The 13757-nt window shown below is 40.6% G+C and overlaps 1 protein-coding gene across 1 annotated transcript in view; it reads left to right on the forward strand.

Moving 5' to 3' along the window:
* The window catches only part of ASTN1 (astrotactin 1), a 463118-nt gene that overhangs the window by 276296 nt on the left and 173065 nt on the right, over positions 1 to 13757 (forward strand). Inside the window, exon 14 of the mRNA XM_033915539.1 lies at positions 380 to 507. Within this exon, the coding sequence (XP_033771430.1) occupies positions 380 to 507 (128 nt within the window). The remainder of the gene's footprint in view (positions 1 to 379; positions 508 to 13757) is intronic.

Here is a 13757-nt window from a genome sequence, read left to right on the forward strand (position 1 = left end):
AGGAGCAGGGAGAGAGACATAAATAAAGACAGACAGCCATATATTCTAGCACCCGTTAATGTAACGGGCTTAAACACTAGTCCGTTATAAAATGCTGAGAAAGGTATTTGGAATTAAGCATATGAGACAGATTTCAGGATATTGAAAGAAAGAGGGCTATTCCTAAAACAAATGAAAACCAATTTGTGCAGCCTGAAAAAAGAAATCAAGTGTTTCCCAGGGAATGCTCAACTAAAGGTCTAGCAATGAGTTTTGAATTCTGATTTAGTTTTGTTTTTTGTTTTCTTGTCTCTTGCTTTTCCCTTTGTAACTGTTAGTGCTTAGGATGGTCCAAGCTTCTTTTATAAATGCCTACAATACTGTGAGGCTTTTCTTTCAGGCAGAACAACTTTGCCCGGGGTTTGGAACAGCAGCTGCCAGATGGAATGTTGGTGGCGACTGTCCCTGTGGAAAACCAGTGCCAGGAAGAGATCTCGGAGCCTGTGCCAGATCCAGACTTCCTGACAGGTCCGTAATTCAGACTTTGCAACGGAAAGAAAAGAAAATGTTGGGCAGAGACTAAAGTGTTAGAGTGTTTGTGAACAGCAGAAAGCTTTGAGGAAACCCTGAGACCTGATGAATAGTGGTAGATCACTATGGAGATAGCAAGGGGTAAATGAGAGGGAAAAAGACAGTGACCTGGAATAGCAGTTGCTGTAGGTAAGGCTTCAGTTTCATTACCAGACCTATGTGAGGAATCAAGGCAGAAGAGATGTGCTGCTAATTGCAACTGCATATACCATATTGTTGCGAATTATTTAATAAATGAAAATGAGCAGAAAAAAACATACTCGGGGCCCAATACTCAGTTGGCATTGATCAGTGTTTTACTGACTGCTGCTGCCAGCATTATCCAGAAATTTAGTGCCAGGCCATGCCCAGGCTCTGGCATTGAATTTTTGGATTTCTGGAGCTGGTGAAAACAGCCGGATAAGTGTGAACTTAACTAAATATAAAGAACTACATAAAGATAGAACTAATGTTTATGCTGTCATATTTATGCAGTTACTTTGGTCGAGTAAGTGCTAAATATGGGCACTTAACTGGCCAAATTCTGACCCTGGAATGCCTCCAATATAGCCCGTTTCAAGTTGGGTGTTAACTGGACATTTTCATTGGCACTAACCAGTTAAGGGCTGCTGAATATGACCAGTTAGCGCCGAACAAGAAATTAACCGGCCAGGAAACATTTCTGGCTAGTTAAATAGCTTTCAATATTCACCCCCTTCATGCTTTTTTTTTTTCTTCTGTTCGCTGACAATTGTGCACACTCTTTTGAAAAAGTGTACACTAAGGACTCAATTTTTTATAAAGTTCAATATTCTTTCTTCAGTTTTTACAACTTACAAAGTTCTATTGACCTGGTTCAGTAATATATGGTAATACAGAGTCAATAAACAATAAAGTAATGAAAATAGAAAAAACTTATAACGAATAACCTAGAAAGCCATTATAAATGATGCCAACTAAAAAATACACTAAGTGCTGTTCTACAAATGGTGTTAAATGTTAGGCGCCATTTGAAGAATAGCACTTAGTGCCGTGATCTGCACCGAACTTTAGGCAAGAGGATTTGCACCAGCTAAACCCTGGTGTAAATCCTCATGCCTAAATTAGGTGTGGATTCCTGTTATTCTACAAGAGCATAATTTACAGGAGCACCCATGTCTCTCCCATGACCACAACCCCTTTATGGAAACATGCATAAAGTTACACGTGGATCCCGGTGCCTAAAAATACATGTGTAAAATGTAATTGATACCAATTAGTATCAATTATTAGCACCCAATTATTGGTGCTAATTGGCTTGAGATTCAGTTAAATGACAAATGAGGAATTGGGCACCTGCCCAAATTTCTGCATGCAATTTTTGGCACCATTTATATAGAATTAGATCATTAGATTATGTTTAAAGAGTGGGCAATCTTTCCAAAGTGTCCATTCTATTCACAATAATCTACCAGTTCAAACCACTGTGCATACGCAAACTACTGTGTGTCTGTGAATAGTTTGCATAAGTGTGCACTATTGGGAAAATCGTGCACTCTTTCCAAAGAGTGTGTCTCTCTGAAAAAAGTGTGCACTCCTAAAAGAACAAACACTCAACAACGTTGATCCCATAACAACAAAATAGCCAAATGAAAATGAAGAAAATGAATATTCCCTTTGGGAGAGATTCAAACTACCACACTCAGACTATGTGGTGGGTTTTAGTTTCTTTTTTGAAGGTTTTGTAGTCGACCACAGACTACAAAACCTTCAAAAAAGAAACTTAAACCCTACTCTTCAAAAAATACATAAAACCTTTTTAACACAACCAGTTCCTTCCCAATCTCCATCCACCACACTCACTACCCCTTTCAAATCTAAAATGTTTTTAATTACCCAACATGTATCGCCTCAAGTTCCCGACAATTCTTATATAATTCCTATTTAATTCCTATGACAATTCTTATGTAAAGTTACAATTCTTGTAACTCCTGATAAATCTTATGTAATCTGCCTTGAACCGCAAGGTAATGGCGGAATAGAAATCACTAATCTAATGTAATGTAATATGTGTCCTGGCAATTAATTAGGGTAATGTGGATCCTGTGGAAAAACTGTTTCTCTCCAGTGAAGCTCAAAGGGGATAATTTCCCAGCTATAAAAGAGTACAAGGGGAGATTTCATAAAGAAAACTAAGTACAAGGGGGTGCTGAAAAGTGCTCAACCAAGCAACCAACTTCCTAAATTATGAGTGTTATTTAGCCACTGTAACTGAAAAGAGTCTTATCTTATTTAATTAAGGGCTCCTTTTACGAAGCTGCGTTAGCGGGTTTATCGCACTGCGACCTTTTTGTCACGTGCTAACCCCCGCGCTAGCTGAAAAACTACCGCCTGCTCAAGAGAAGGCCGTAGCGGCTAGTGCGGCCGGCAGTTTAGTACATGCTATTACAAGCGTTAAACCGCTAACGCGGCTTCGTAAAAGGAGCCCTAAGTGTCAATTTGTAGAAACAAAATTCTCTGTTTTGAAATTGTATCATTGATTGAACCATATCCATGTCATTTTCTTCTTGGTTGGGCTGAGAACTTTTCAGCACCCCCTCATTTTGGGAGGCTTGGGAGAGAATTTTAAATGGAGCTGGATGATGTGGATTGGAGGGATGAGGGAAATACCTATGTAACATTTTTTAATGTTCCTCGGTAATAAGTGTTCTTTCTTAATTGCCTATGCCACAGAAATAGAGAGAATGGCTTGCATTCCCTTCAAACTTTGCGTTTGTAACCAGGACATTTACCTTTTCTGCAGAACATTCCAAGTGAATTCCAAGCTGAATAAACTTAGGAACCCTTTTACTAAGACGCAAACATCCGGCAGATGTATTTTGCTATGTATGCTGCCAATTTATCAGACAAGAGGGAAAAAGTACTCCATAGAAGCATCTGCTAACATGTGTAATGCCTACAAGGCATACTTCAGCATGCCTGTTGGTGGATTAAGACAAACCTTGGGCACCTCACTTCACATAGAAGCACTGCTAAAAAAAACTCTGGAAGGTAAGACAATTTTGTTTCTCACTAGGATGGTGGAATTTTCTGCTATAAAATTTCTTAGAATGTTTAATTTTTAAAATATTTTATTTTAACATTTGAAAATATTGTATATCATATATGAAATATGTTGCAAGTATCTCATACACATTAGTCATAGGTGAAATAAATGTATTATTTTCATTACCACAATTTCATTTTGTTCTTCTACAGGATGGTACAGAGGGGAAAAGAATGCGATGAAGTTTTCTATCCCAAGAATTTGGGGGGAACCCAATGACCACTCAAGCAACTGCTACTTCTGCACGGTGGACTCTTCCAAATGTTGAATTGGCATGCATGCATCTGCAATCACATATCTGGACATTCCTTCACCCATTGCCCTGAGCTCCCCATATCCTCTCTCCATACCCACTTCCCAGAGAGAAAGCAGCTGTCTTCAGAAGAGAGCAGCAAGTCAGAGAGTGAGGGAGATGTTGTAGATCCAATTTATAACATCAGTGGTGCAGCTGGTGAGAAAAACCCATACTATCCAAACCAGAAAGACCTCAATGACTTGATCAGAGATCTTGGTCTCACTAAGTCCTATACTGAGCTTTTGACATCTAGGCTCAAGCAGTAGAATTTGATGGATGAAAGTATGCAAGTCACAGATCAGAGGATGTGTCTCCAAGCTTTTCCATCTTCTTCACCCATCAAGATGGACTATGCTTCTGCCACAATATGACCAGTCTGTTTGAAGCAATTGGAATCGTCTGTAATCCGAAAGAGAGGCATCTTTTCATTGACAGCTCATCCAGGAGCATCAAAGCCATGCAACTCCATAATGGGAACAAGTATCCATCTCTTCCACTGGCTCACTCAGTGCACCTCGAAGAGGATTACAACAGCATCAAGACCTTACTAGGTGCCTTGAAGAATGATGAGTACAGCTGAGAGGTCATTGGAGACTTCAAAATGGTGGCATTTCTAATGGGCTTCCAAAATAATTTTACCAAGTTTCCCTGCTATCTCTGCCTTTGAGACAACAGAGACACAAAGGTGCACTACCAAAGGTAGGATTGACCAGAGCAAATTGAGTTCTCTGTGCGGGGAGAAACAATGTCAAATGAGAACCACAGGTGAACCCTTGGAAGATACTGATGCCACCACGGCACATCAAATTAGACCTAATGAAACAATTTTTCAGAGTTCTAGATAAGGAGTCGGTAGCCTTCAGGTATCTTCAAGACATCTGTCCTAATCTGTCTGAGGCAACGGTCAAAGCTGGTGTCTTTGTCGGACCACAGTTAAAAAAGATCCTGGATTGCAAGGATTTCCCAAGAAGCTAACTAGGAAGGAAAAGGTGACTTGGAACAGCTTGTTGCAGTGGTTTGAGGCTTCATGGGCAATCACAAGGCTAGAATCTGCATGGAGTTGTTTGAGGATCTGGTAAAGAATTACAGTAAAATGTTCTGTAGGATGTCTCCTAAAGAATATGTCCTAGATGCTCATCTTGAGACATTCAAGAAGAACATGGGAGCATACTCAGAAGAGCAAAGTGAGTACTTCCACCAGGATATACCGGACTTTGAATGCTGCTGCTAAGAACAATATAAGGAGAACATGAAGGGAGACTACATCTGGGGGCTGATTCATGAAAGTGACTTACAATATAATTGCAAATCTCGAAAAACTACTCACTTTGAAATCTTCTGTGGTCATCTTTGTATAACTTCAATATAAATACATTCTAATTGTGATTCATATGTTGCTTTCTATGGCTTTAAAATTGCAAAATTTGACTATCCTGGTCACAAAAGCAAAGTTTTATGGAAATAACAGACATTTTCTATACTTTTTTAGGCATGAGTAATTAGGAAATTACATTTACTGCCCAGGAACAAAAATCGTGTTGGATAGTATTTGTGAGTTCTGTCTATGTCTACCTTGATGAAAGAAAATGGGTCTAAACTTACATACAGGTGGTACTTGAATTGGGAAGGTGTTTCCAGGTGCTGGAATGCAATGTTGGAAGCAGTATGGGAGTCATATAATATTATATACTAGTCGTTAAGCCCGTTACATTAACGGGTGCTAGAATTTATGTCTGTCTGTATTTTTCTTTCTGTCTCTTTCCTCCCTCCATTTCCCTGTGTAGCGCTGTCTCTGCTTTCTTCCTCAGTCTGCACTCTCAAGCTGTAACATTACTGCTTAGCTTTTTCTCCCTGCAAGCATCTCTGCTCTCTTTCTCATCTCCAGTCTCTTTGCTATTTTTATCTTCTTGCAGGGGTCTCTGCTCTCCTTTCTCTATATGTTCCTGATTCCTGCAAACTTCTGTTTTCTCTGTATGCTCTTGATCCTGTGTTTCCCTGTAGGTGTCTTTTCCCTTTTTTTTTTTTTTTAATTCCTTCTTCATGTATGGTTGATTTATTAAAAGTTTTTTATTTTTCCTATTTGTTGCATGCCTGTCTCCTTGGCCGCTGTATGTTTCTAATTTTTTTCTTTGTGTGTTTGTTTGTGTTTTTTTGCTGATTGTCTACTTGGTCGCTGTCAGTCTGTCTGTCTCATTGGCTGCTGTATGTCTGTATGCCTTTTTTTCAGTTTAACTCCTTGGCTACTGTATGTCTGGAAGGTTTTTTTTTCCTGAATTTATCCTTGGGCATTGTAATTTTTATTTTTTTCTGTTTGTCTCCTTGGCTGTTTGTATTTTTTTGCTGTCTCTCTGTCTGTCTACTTGGACGCTGTATGTAAGTATGTCTGTCTCCTTGGCTGCTGTATGTCTGTTTGTCATTTTTTTTCTTGTGTCTCTCTCTCCTTGTCCTCTGTGTTTTGTTATTTTTTCAATCTGTGTCTTTAGCCCCCTGTCCTTCTGTGACTGTCTGTGTGTCTCTCTCTACTTGTGCACTGTTGTTTGTTTGTTTTTTTCAATCTCTCTTTAGTTCCTGATCCCCTCTCACTGACCCTTGATCCCCTCTCACTGACCCTTGCGCGACTGCATGTAATTCCGGTTAGGTTTCCATGGCAACCCTGCTCGCGGGTCTGTGAGTGTAGGGCCGTTTTGTCGGGTCTGGCAGCGCCGGGTTGGGAAGAGTCCTGGCTCCTTTTTTGGTTTGGGCCCGTGCAGAGGGGCTCAACAGCGCACAACCACCTTTCCTTCCCTCCCTCCATCAGGTGCAGTGCAGCTCCACCAATGTTAAAAGCAGCCGCGTCGAAATCGGAGCCCTGCCACTGCCGTAGCACTTTCCCCTCTGCCTTGGTCCCGTCCCTTCTCTGACATATGGGACCGCGGCAGAGGGAACGTGTTACGGTGGCGGCAGGGCTCCAATTTCAAAGCAGCTGCTTTTAACATAGGCGGAGCTGAACTGTACCTGATGGAGGAAGGGAAGGAACGGTGGGGCAAATTTGGTCAACGGCAGGAATTGTTTGGCGGACCAAGCACTGAGAAACCGTGAGGAAAGCCACCGCAGCCTCGCAGCTAGGTAGGGGGACAACAATGGCGCTTATGCTCAAGCCCCCGCCGCAGCTCCTCTCTCGATCCTGGTGCGGTTCGAGAGAGGATTCGTGGTGGCGGCTTGAGCATAAGCGCAATTGTTGTCCAAGTTGCCGAGTTTGGTGACGTAAACCCGCGCATGCGCACTAAAAAAAACGCGACGGATCAGGGAACACGTTTTTTTTAGTGCGCATGCGCGTCCTACCATTTTATTATATTAGATGATGGGAGTGCCTTAAAATACAGATGTCCTGGAACGATATAAATTAAGCATTGATGTACACAACATTTTTTTATTGTCCCTAAGTTTTATCTGTTGGGTTTGGGAGTTGAAAGCGATTCTTTAATTTTCTGCGGTGGCTAGATGAGAGCTTATTACCACTAGGAAAAAGGAGAGGCCCCATCCTTAATGGAATGGATATTTAGGGTTAGGATGGTATGGCTAATGAAGAAATTGATTGCGCTTCATGAGAGGGCGGAAAATATGGAATCTATATGAACCCAGTTTGTGGACTATATTGGAATTATGGCGGGGACATTGGAATGGGCAAAGTAGGTAGAGTAAGAAGTGGGTAGGCCACATTTTTGGAGGTGCCTTGGAAAACAGTAATTGTGTGAGGGAAGGAGATGGAAGAGAAGAGGACAGAGAGTAAAGATAAGGGGAATTTAGGGGAAATGAATACATGCCAAGCTTGGTGTTGGCAGATCAGTAGGCTCCAATCTTTTTCATGTAAAGGGCCACAATATAAATACGAGAAAGCTCTGAAGGCCAACAAAAGATTTCAAGTTTACACATTTAAGCCTATACTAGTTAAATACACTTCTGTGCATTAGCAAAACTTTGGCATGGTTTTCACACTTCTCTGAATGGAAGTGTTTCATGTTTTTTCTAGCTTTGCCATGCCACTACATTACATATGCACCTAAACATCAATCCTGAACTTTGACCTGTCCTATGGCTATTTGTACATAAGATACAGGCATACTAAATACTATACCTGCCCTACACCTGACCTAAAGCAATCCTTTATTTCAGACATTTAAACCCCCCCCCCCCCATACAAAACCATAGCACGGTAGCAGTTACCGCCTTGGCCGGCGATTAAAACCACGCTATGGTTTTGTAAAAAAAAAAAAAAAAAAGGGGGGGGGGGGGGGTTAATGCACTATCTGAGAGGGCAAGATTGGATTTTATGAATTTGCAGGACTTGAGGAACATTTCAGCCAACTGTTTGAGGGCAACAACAGAGTATTTGGGGGACCAGAAATGTAACGTATACTTTACAGTTGACACAATTATTGTGGTATGTTACAAAACGTAAAACCCAATAAACAATTAAGTTTTAAAATAATTACTTTCTTTCCCTGTAATTTCAGGTTAAAATATGCAGGAGATAAATGTGCACAGCCTAAGTTTTCAATGTATGCAAATATGTCTCCTGCATATTCATTATGGATAAATGAAAACTGACTGATTTGAGAATAACAAGGACAGATTAAGAAAGCACTGCTCTAAGCATAAGTTGCAGGTCCTTAGATACTGTATAATGGATCAAAAACATGACTATCTCAGTGTGTCTCTGTGGACATGGATTCATCTGCTGTCCCTAAGTTTTCCCTGTAGAGAGGTTATGAGTGAACTGAAGTTGCATCCTATTTCATGAAGCAGAATGGTCCAGAGTCCCTTAATAATAGAGGTGTACTTAGGGAATCTCAATGGAATTTTCTGCTTGTTTTCTTTCATTTTAACATTGTATTTCTTTTATTTTGAAAGGACTTCCCTCCCTACCACTGCCAAATAAAAAAATCATTTCCCCTCAACAGAGGGAGTGCTTTTATTAAGCAGCGGTAAAATGTGGCCTTAGTGCACCCTTATGCAGATTTTTCCCACAAGCTAAGGTCACTTCTGTGGAGATGATGCGGTATATAAACTTAAGGTTTAGTTTAGTTTAGTTAGTTTAGTCATTGTTACTGCAGCCAGAAAATGACGGCTTTTCTGTTTTCCCAATTAATGGCCATGCACTAATGTTGCCAATAGGGTGCGGCCATGAACAAAAATAAGTGCATGAGCCCTTACTGTTGCCCATTTTGTAGGGAGTAATGCTCACATGCTAATCAGTTAGCATGTGGTAATGTGGCTGTGCTAAATGATTCATACTCTCATGCTTATTCTCTGCCCGTAGACATGCTCCTGTCAAGAACAGTTCAGAAATATTTTGTAGGGCATGATTTGCATGTGCACATTGGGATTTTACTGAAGGACACCTCAGCTCAGCAGCTCGCTGTACTTCATGTAGTATTGCGAGCTGATGTGAGAGTTTGTGGCAGCCATTTTGAAATTGAGCTGCAAGAGACAGGAGAAAGAGGGTTGTTCTCCTGCTTCCAATGACCCCCGCTGGACCACCAAGGAGACAGCCCGGGGGGGGGGGGGCCCTACCTAGATATTGGGGGAGGTGGTGGGGGGTTCATTCAGGGGAAGGGAAGAACTGAAAGCATAGTGGCAAGGAGGGAGAGGAACTTTTAGAGAGGCCAGGAGGGGAATCAGGAAGATTTTGTCAGCTAAAAATATTTATGCAGGTGCTGGCTTGATATTCAGCCGGGGCTCGCACAACTTTCTTATGTGGCCCCGGCTGAATACTGGCTGGGCTCACATAAGCTCCAGTGCCCAGCCTGCCCACATTTTGCCCCTAATATTCAGTGCCAGACTATCTAGGTAGGACCCCTCCCCCCCGAGGGCTCCCTGTCTTCTTGGTGGTCCAGCAGAGGTTGTTGGGGGCAGGAGCACAACTGCCACAACCTCTCCCATACAAATTTTAGCATATGCATACAAACATATTTTCAGATCTGTTGTGTGTACATTAAGCCATTAGTGAATACAGTCTGTCCTTAATTATATATCCATTAAGCCTTTGCACATAGGCCCTTTATTTGACATTTTAACTGCTATTTGGACATCAAAGATCTGCATACTTTCTACAAGACTAGGAGTGTCAGCCTTAACTTTTTATCCAAACTATAGTATGCATGCAGCTTGCATTAATTCTCCTGTCATAATGTCAGTTCAGTAAAATACATCTTACTGACAGAATCCCGGTATGTGTCTTGTTGTGTCAATTTAACTTTCCTGTTACAAAAGTAATAATTCTCATGTGAAAAACTACACTGACAAGTGAACATGACATGCTACACAGTACTTTATGGTACATCACTTTTGCATTAAGGGAAAACTAGTGCCTCAAAATGACAGTGAGTGCTGAGTGATACGACTACTTTAATCTGTGGTATCACCTTTACAACATTATCATCACAGCATTAAAACTAAGCTCAATTTCTAATGAATGTGTCTTACATACAATAATGTTACAAATTGCTTAAGAGCTATGCTCTTGTCTATCAACACATTTTCATCTGACAGTTTACAGCTTGCCTTTGACTGTTGGTGTGTACTAGAAGTGTGCACAGGAATGGGGACAATGGGAAACCTGCAGAAATCCACAGGGTTGGGGACAAAATAAATTCATTACCACAGGGATGGATCAAAAGTGAATGGGAACAGGAGGGGATGGGGACCAGATTATATAAAATCTTTTTGGAGAAAGTAAGTTCACAATAACACTTTTAGAAAAAACCTTATATCAAAAACCAGGAACCTATTCACCAACTGAGCCACACAGCTTTGCAATACATACTGTATACGTTTAAAACAAATATGTTCAACACCCAAACCCACAATAAGAATAAGATTTGGAGAAAAAGACCTCAGTTAGGCTTCATGGGCCCAAAAAACTACCATGCCCATTTCAACGCAGAAACTTGACACCAATATTTCAGCTAAAAAAATTTGAAAGGAGCTTACCTTGATGAAAACTGGTGCATGTGTTCATCAATTTTGGCAATGAGGGAGACCACTGATAGACTGGTGAGAATATTTATCTATTTGTTTCGACCATTTTGGCAGAATATATTCTCCACAAAACTAGTCTCATCTATGTGACTCATAATGCAGCAAATATGAAGGCAGTATTTTGAGAAGAGGTCTGCATAGGTTACTCGAGTTATAATCTCAATCTTGTACTCTTTCAGCAAAAAATTAAGTTGATCCAAATGGTCTCCCTAGTGACATAGTAACATAGTAGATGACGGTAGATAAAGATCTGAATTGTCCATCTAGTATGCCCAAACTGATTCAATCTAAAAATTTGTTGGTTTTTTTTTTACTTCTTCTTCTTTGCTATTTCTGGGCAAGAATCCAAAACTCTGCCCGGTACTGTTCTTAGGTTCCAAGTACTGAAGTCTCAGTCGAACCTCACTCTAGTCCATCTACACCCTCCCAGGAATTGAAGCCCTCCCCAGCCCATCCTCCACCAAACGGCCATATAAATAATAATAATAATAATAATAATAATAACTTTATTTTTGTATACCGCCATACCCAAGGAGTTCTAGGCGGTTTACATTAGATTAACAAAAAATTACAAGTGGTTTAAAAACAATTGAACAATATTAGAGGCAAGCAATAAATAATACGTGGTTCGAAAACAATTGAACAATATTTGGAGCAAGGAGGTAGAATGAAGTTAGGAGAAGAGAGAGGGGTAGGTTAGGGGGGGGAGGGGTCTGCCCAGTACTGGCCTTAGTTCTTCAATACTTACTATTATTTTCTGATTCTAGATTCTCTGTGTTCATCCCATGCTTTTTTGAACTCCGTCACCGTTTTCATCTTCACCATCTCTCTCGGGAGTGCATTCCAGGCATCCACCACCCTCTCCGTAAAGAAGAATTTCCTTACATTGCTCTTGAGTCTCCCACCCCTCAACCTCAAATTATGTCCTCTGGTTTTACCATTTTCCTTTCTCTGGAAAAGATTTTGTTCTATGTTAATCTAATCTTCTATTTCTGAGTCGCTCATACCTATGTAGACTCAAGGTGACTTATAGAGGGGGGCAAGGATGGAGAAGGGGGAGGAGTGGTGGGAGAAGAGAAGAAGGGGGTAGGGAGAGTGGTGGAGGGGAGAGGAGAGGATATAGGTGATAAAGTGTCAAATAGATGAGTTTTTAGTTTCTTCCGGAATATGATGTGGTTAGGTTCCATTCTGGTCATTTCAGTAAGGTCATTCCAAGTTTTTAGGCTAGAAAGGTGAGCATGGAGTGGAAAACACGTTTGTATTGAAGATTTTTTTGTGGAAGGGAGATTTAGAAGTATTCTGTTGAGGGTTCTGGGGGAAGTAGACCATGTCTTAGAGAAGAGCTGGATGAGAGGAGCTGTAGAGTTTCCGTAAAGTATATGGTGAATGATGCATGAAGTTTTGAAAGTTATTCGTGATGGGATATGTAGCTGTAATCGAGTCATACCTTTCAAGTATTTGAACGTCTGAATCATATCTCCCCTGTCCCTCCTTTCCTCTAAGGTATACATATTCAGGGCTTCCAGTCTCTCCTCATACGTCTTTTGGCGCAAACCTCCTATCATTTTTGTCACCCTCCTCTACACCGCTTCAAGCCTTTTTGTGAAGTAAGTTTAAAATATTGTGCAAGGAAGATATTACGCTCACTAAGTGAATGAAAGTCAATTGTTCCCTGAAGAAAACACTCGAGCAGCACGTGTCAACTCAACAGAACAGCATTCTATTAATATTGAAATCTATGGCAGAGAATACAGAGGAGCTAAATGCAATTGCCATTCAATCAGATGCAAAAAAGCAATTCCTGACCAAATTGTGTGTAATTGATTATACCTTGCAAGCAGACATTATTATGGTGTTGGAACCCTTTGATAGGGCTACAAAAGAACTGCCAACAGATACTAAACTTCAATGTATCTGGTGGTCCCAACAAAATATCAGTTGAAATGGCATCTGACAGTTGTAAATTCAGAAAGCCATGTAATATAACATCCTTAAAAAATAATCTTGCTGATCGCTAGTACTGCTATTTTACAGTTACAGAGACATACTTGGCAGCAACATTGCAGGATCCAAGGGCTGGAAGGTAATTTAGATCTTATGACAGTCAAAGGGTAGAACAGTACTGTCAGCATGGCATTCAGGGCCTAAACAGAGTTAGGCAAAGGCCTCTGGGAGATACATAGAAGCAGCTCTGACCTCTGGTGATATCAATGTAGGTAGACAGGATGTCATTCTATGTGTTTGGATTAGCTGACCTGATGAAATTATGGGCTTAAAACCACACAGGCTTCTGAGAACTGGGTCTTTGAAGGAATACATACCTTCTTGTCAATCAGGAGACATCAGATCAAACAAACCAAATTATAACACAGAAAAGATAAATTAGTTATATAAACACTGAAAAAGTGACCATGAAAGCTAGAAGGATGCTAAGGTTCATAGGGAGAGGTATGGCCTGTTGGAAAAAGGAGGTACTAATGCCTCTATATAAGACTCTGGTGAGACCTCATTTAGAATATTGTGTACTTCTTGAGATGTGGGGAACCACTGTGTCTCTTTGGATGAAATAGATAGATAGATAGGTAGATCTGTTTCATCCATAGTTATGAGATGATTAAAAAATCTCACAGGTTCCTGCTAAAACTGGTCCAAAATGGATTGTAAGGCAACTTCTCAATCATCCTTTTGATCAGCATTGAGACATTTGGGAAGCCATTTGGATAAGAGCTTTCTTATGTCTAAAATCTCATAAACAATATAGCCTACTCATTCTCAGGATATCTCCAGGTTCTCTCCTATCTTTTTAGT

The sequence above is a fragment of the Geotrypetes seraphini genome, chromosome 12 (genome assembly GCF_902459505.1).
Source record: "Geotrypetes seraphini chromosome 12, aGeoSer1.1, whole genome shotgun sequence".
Taxonomy (NCBI): Eukaryota; Metazoa; Chordata; class Amphibia; order Gymnophiona; family Dermophiidae; genus Geotrypetes; species Geotrypetes seraphini.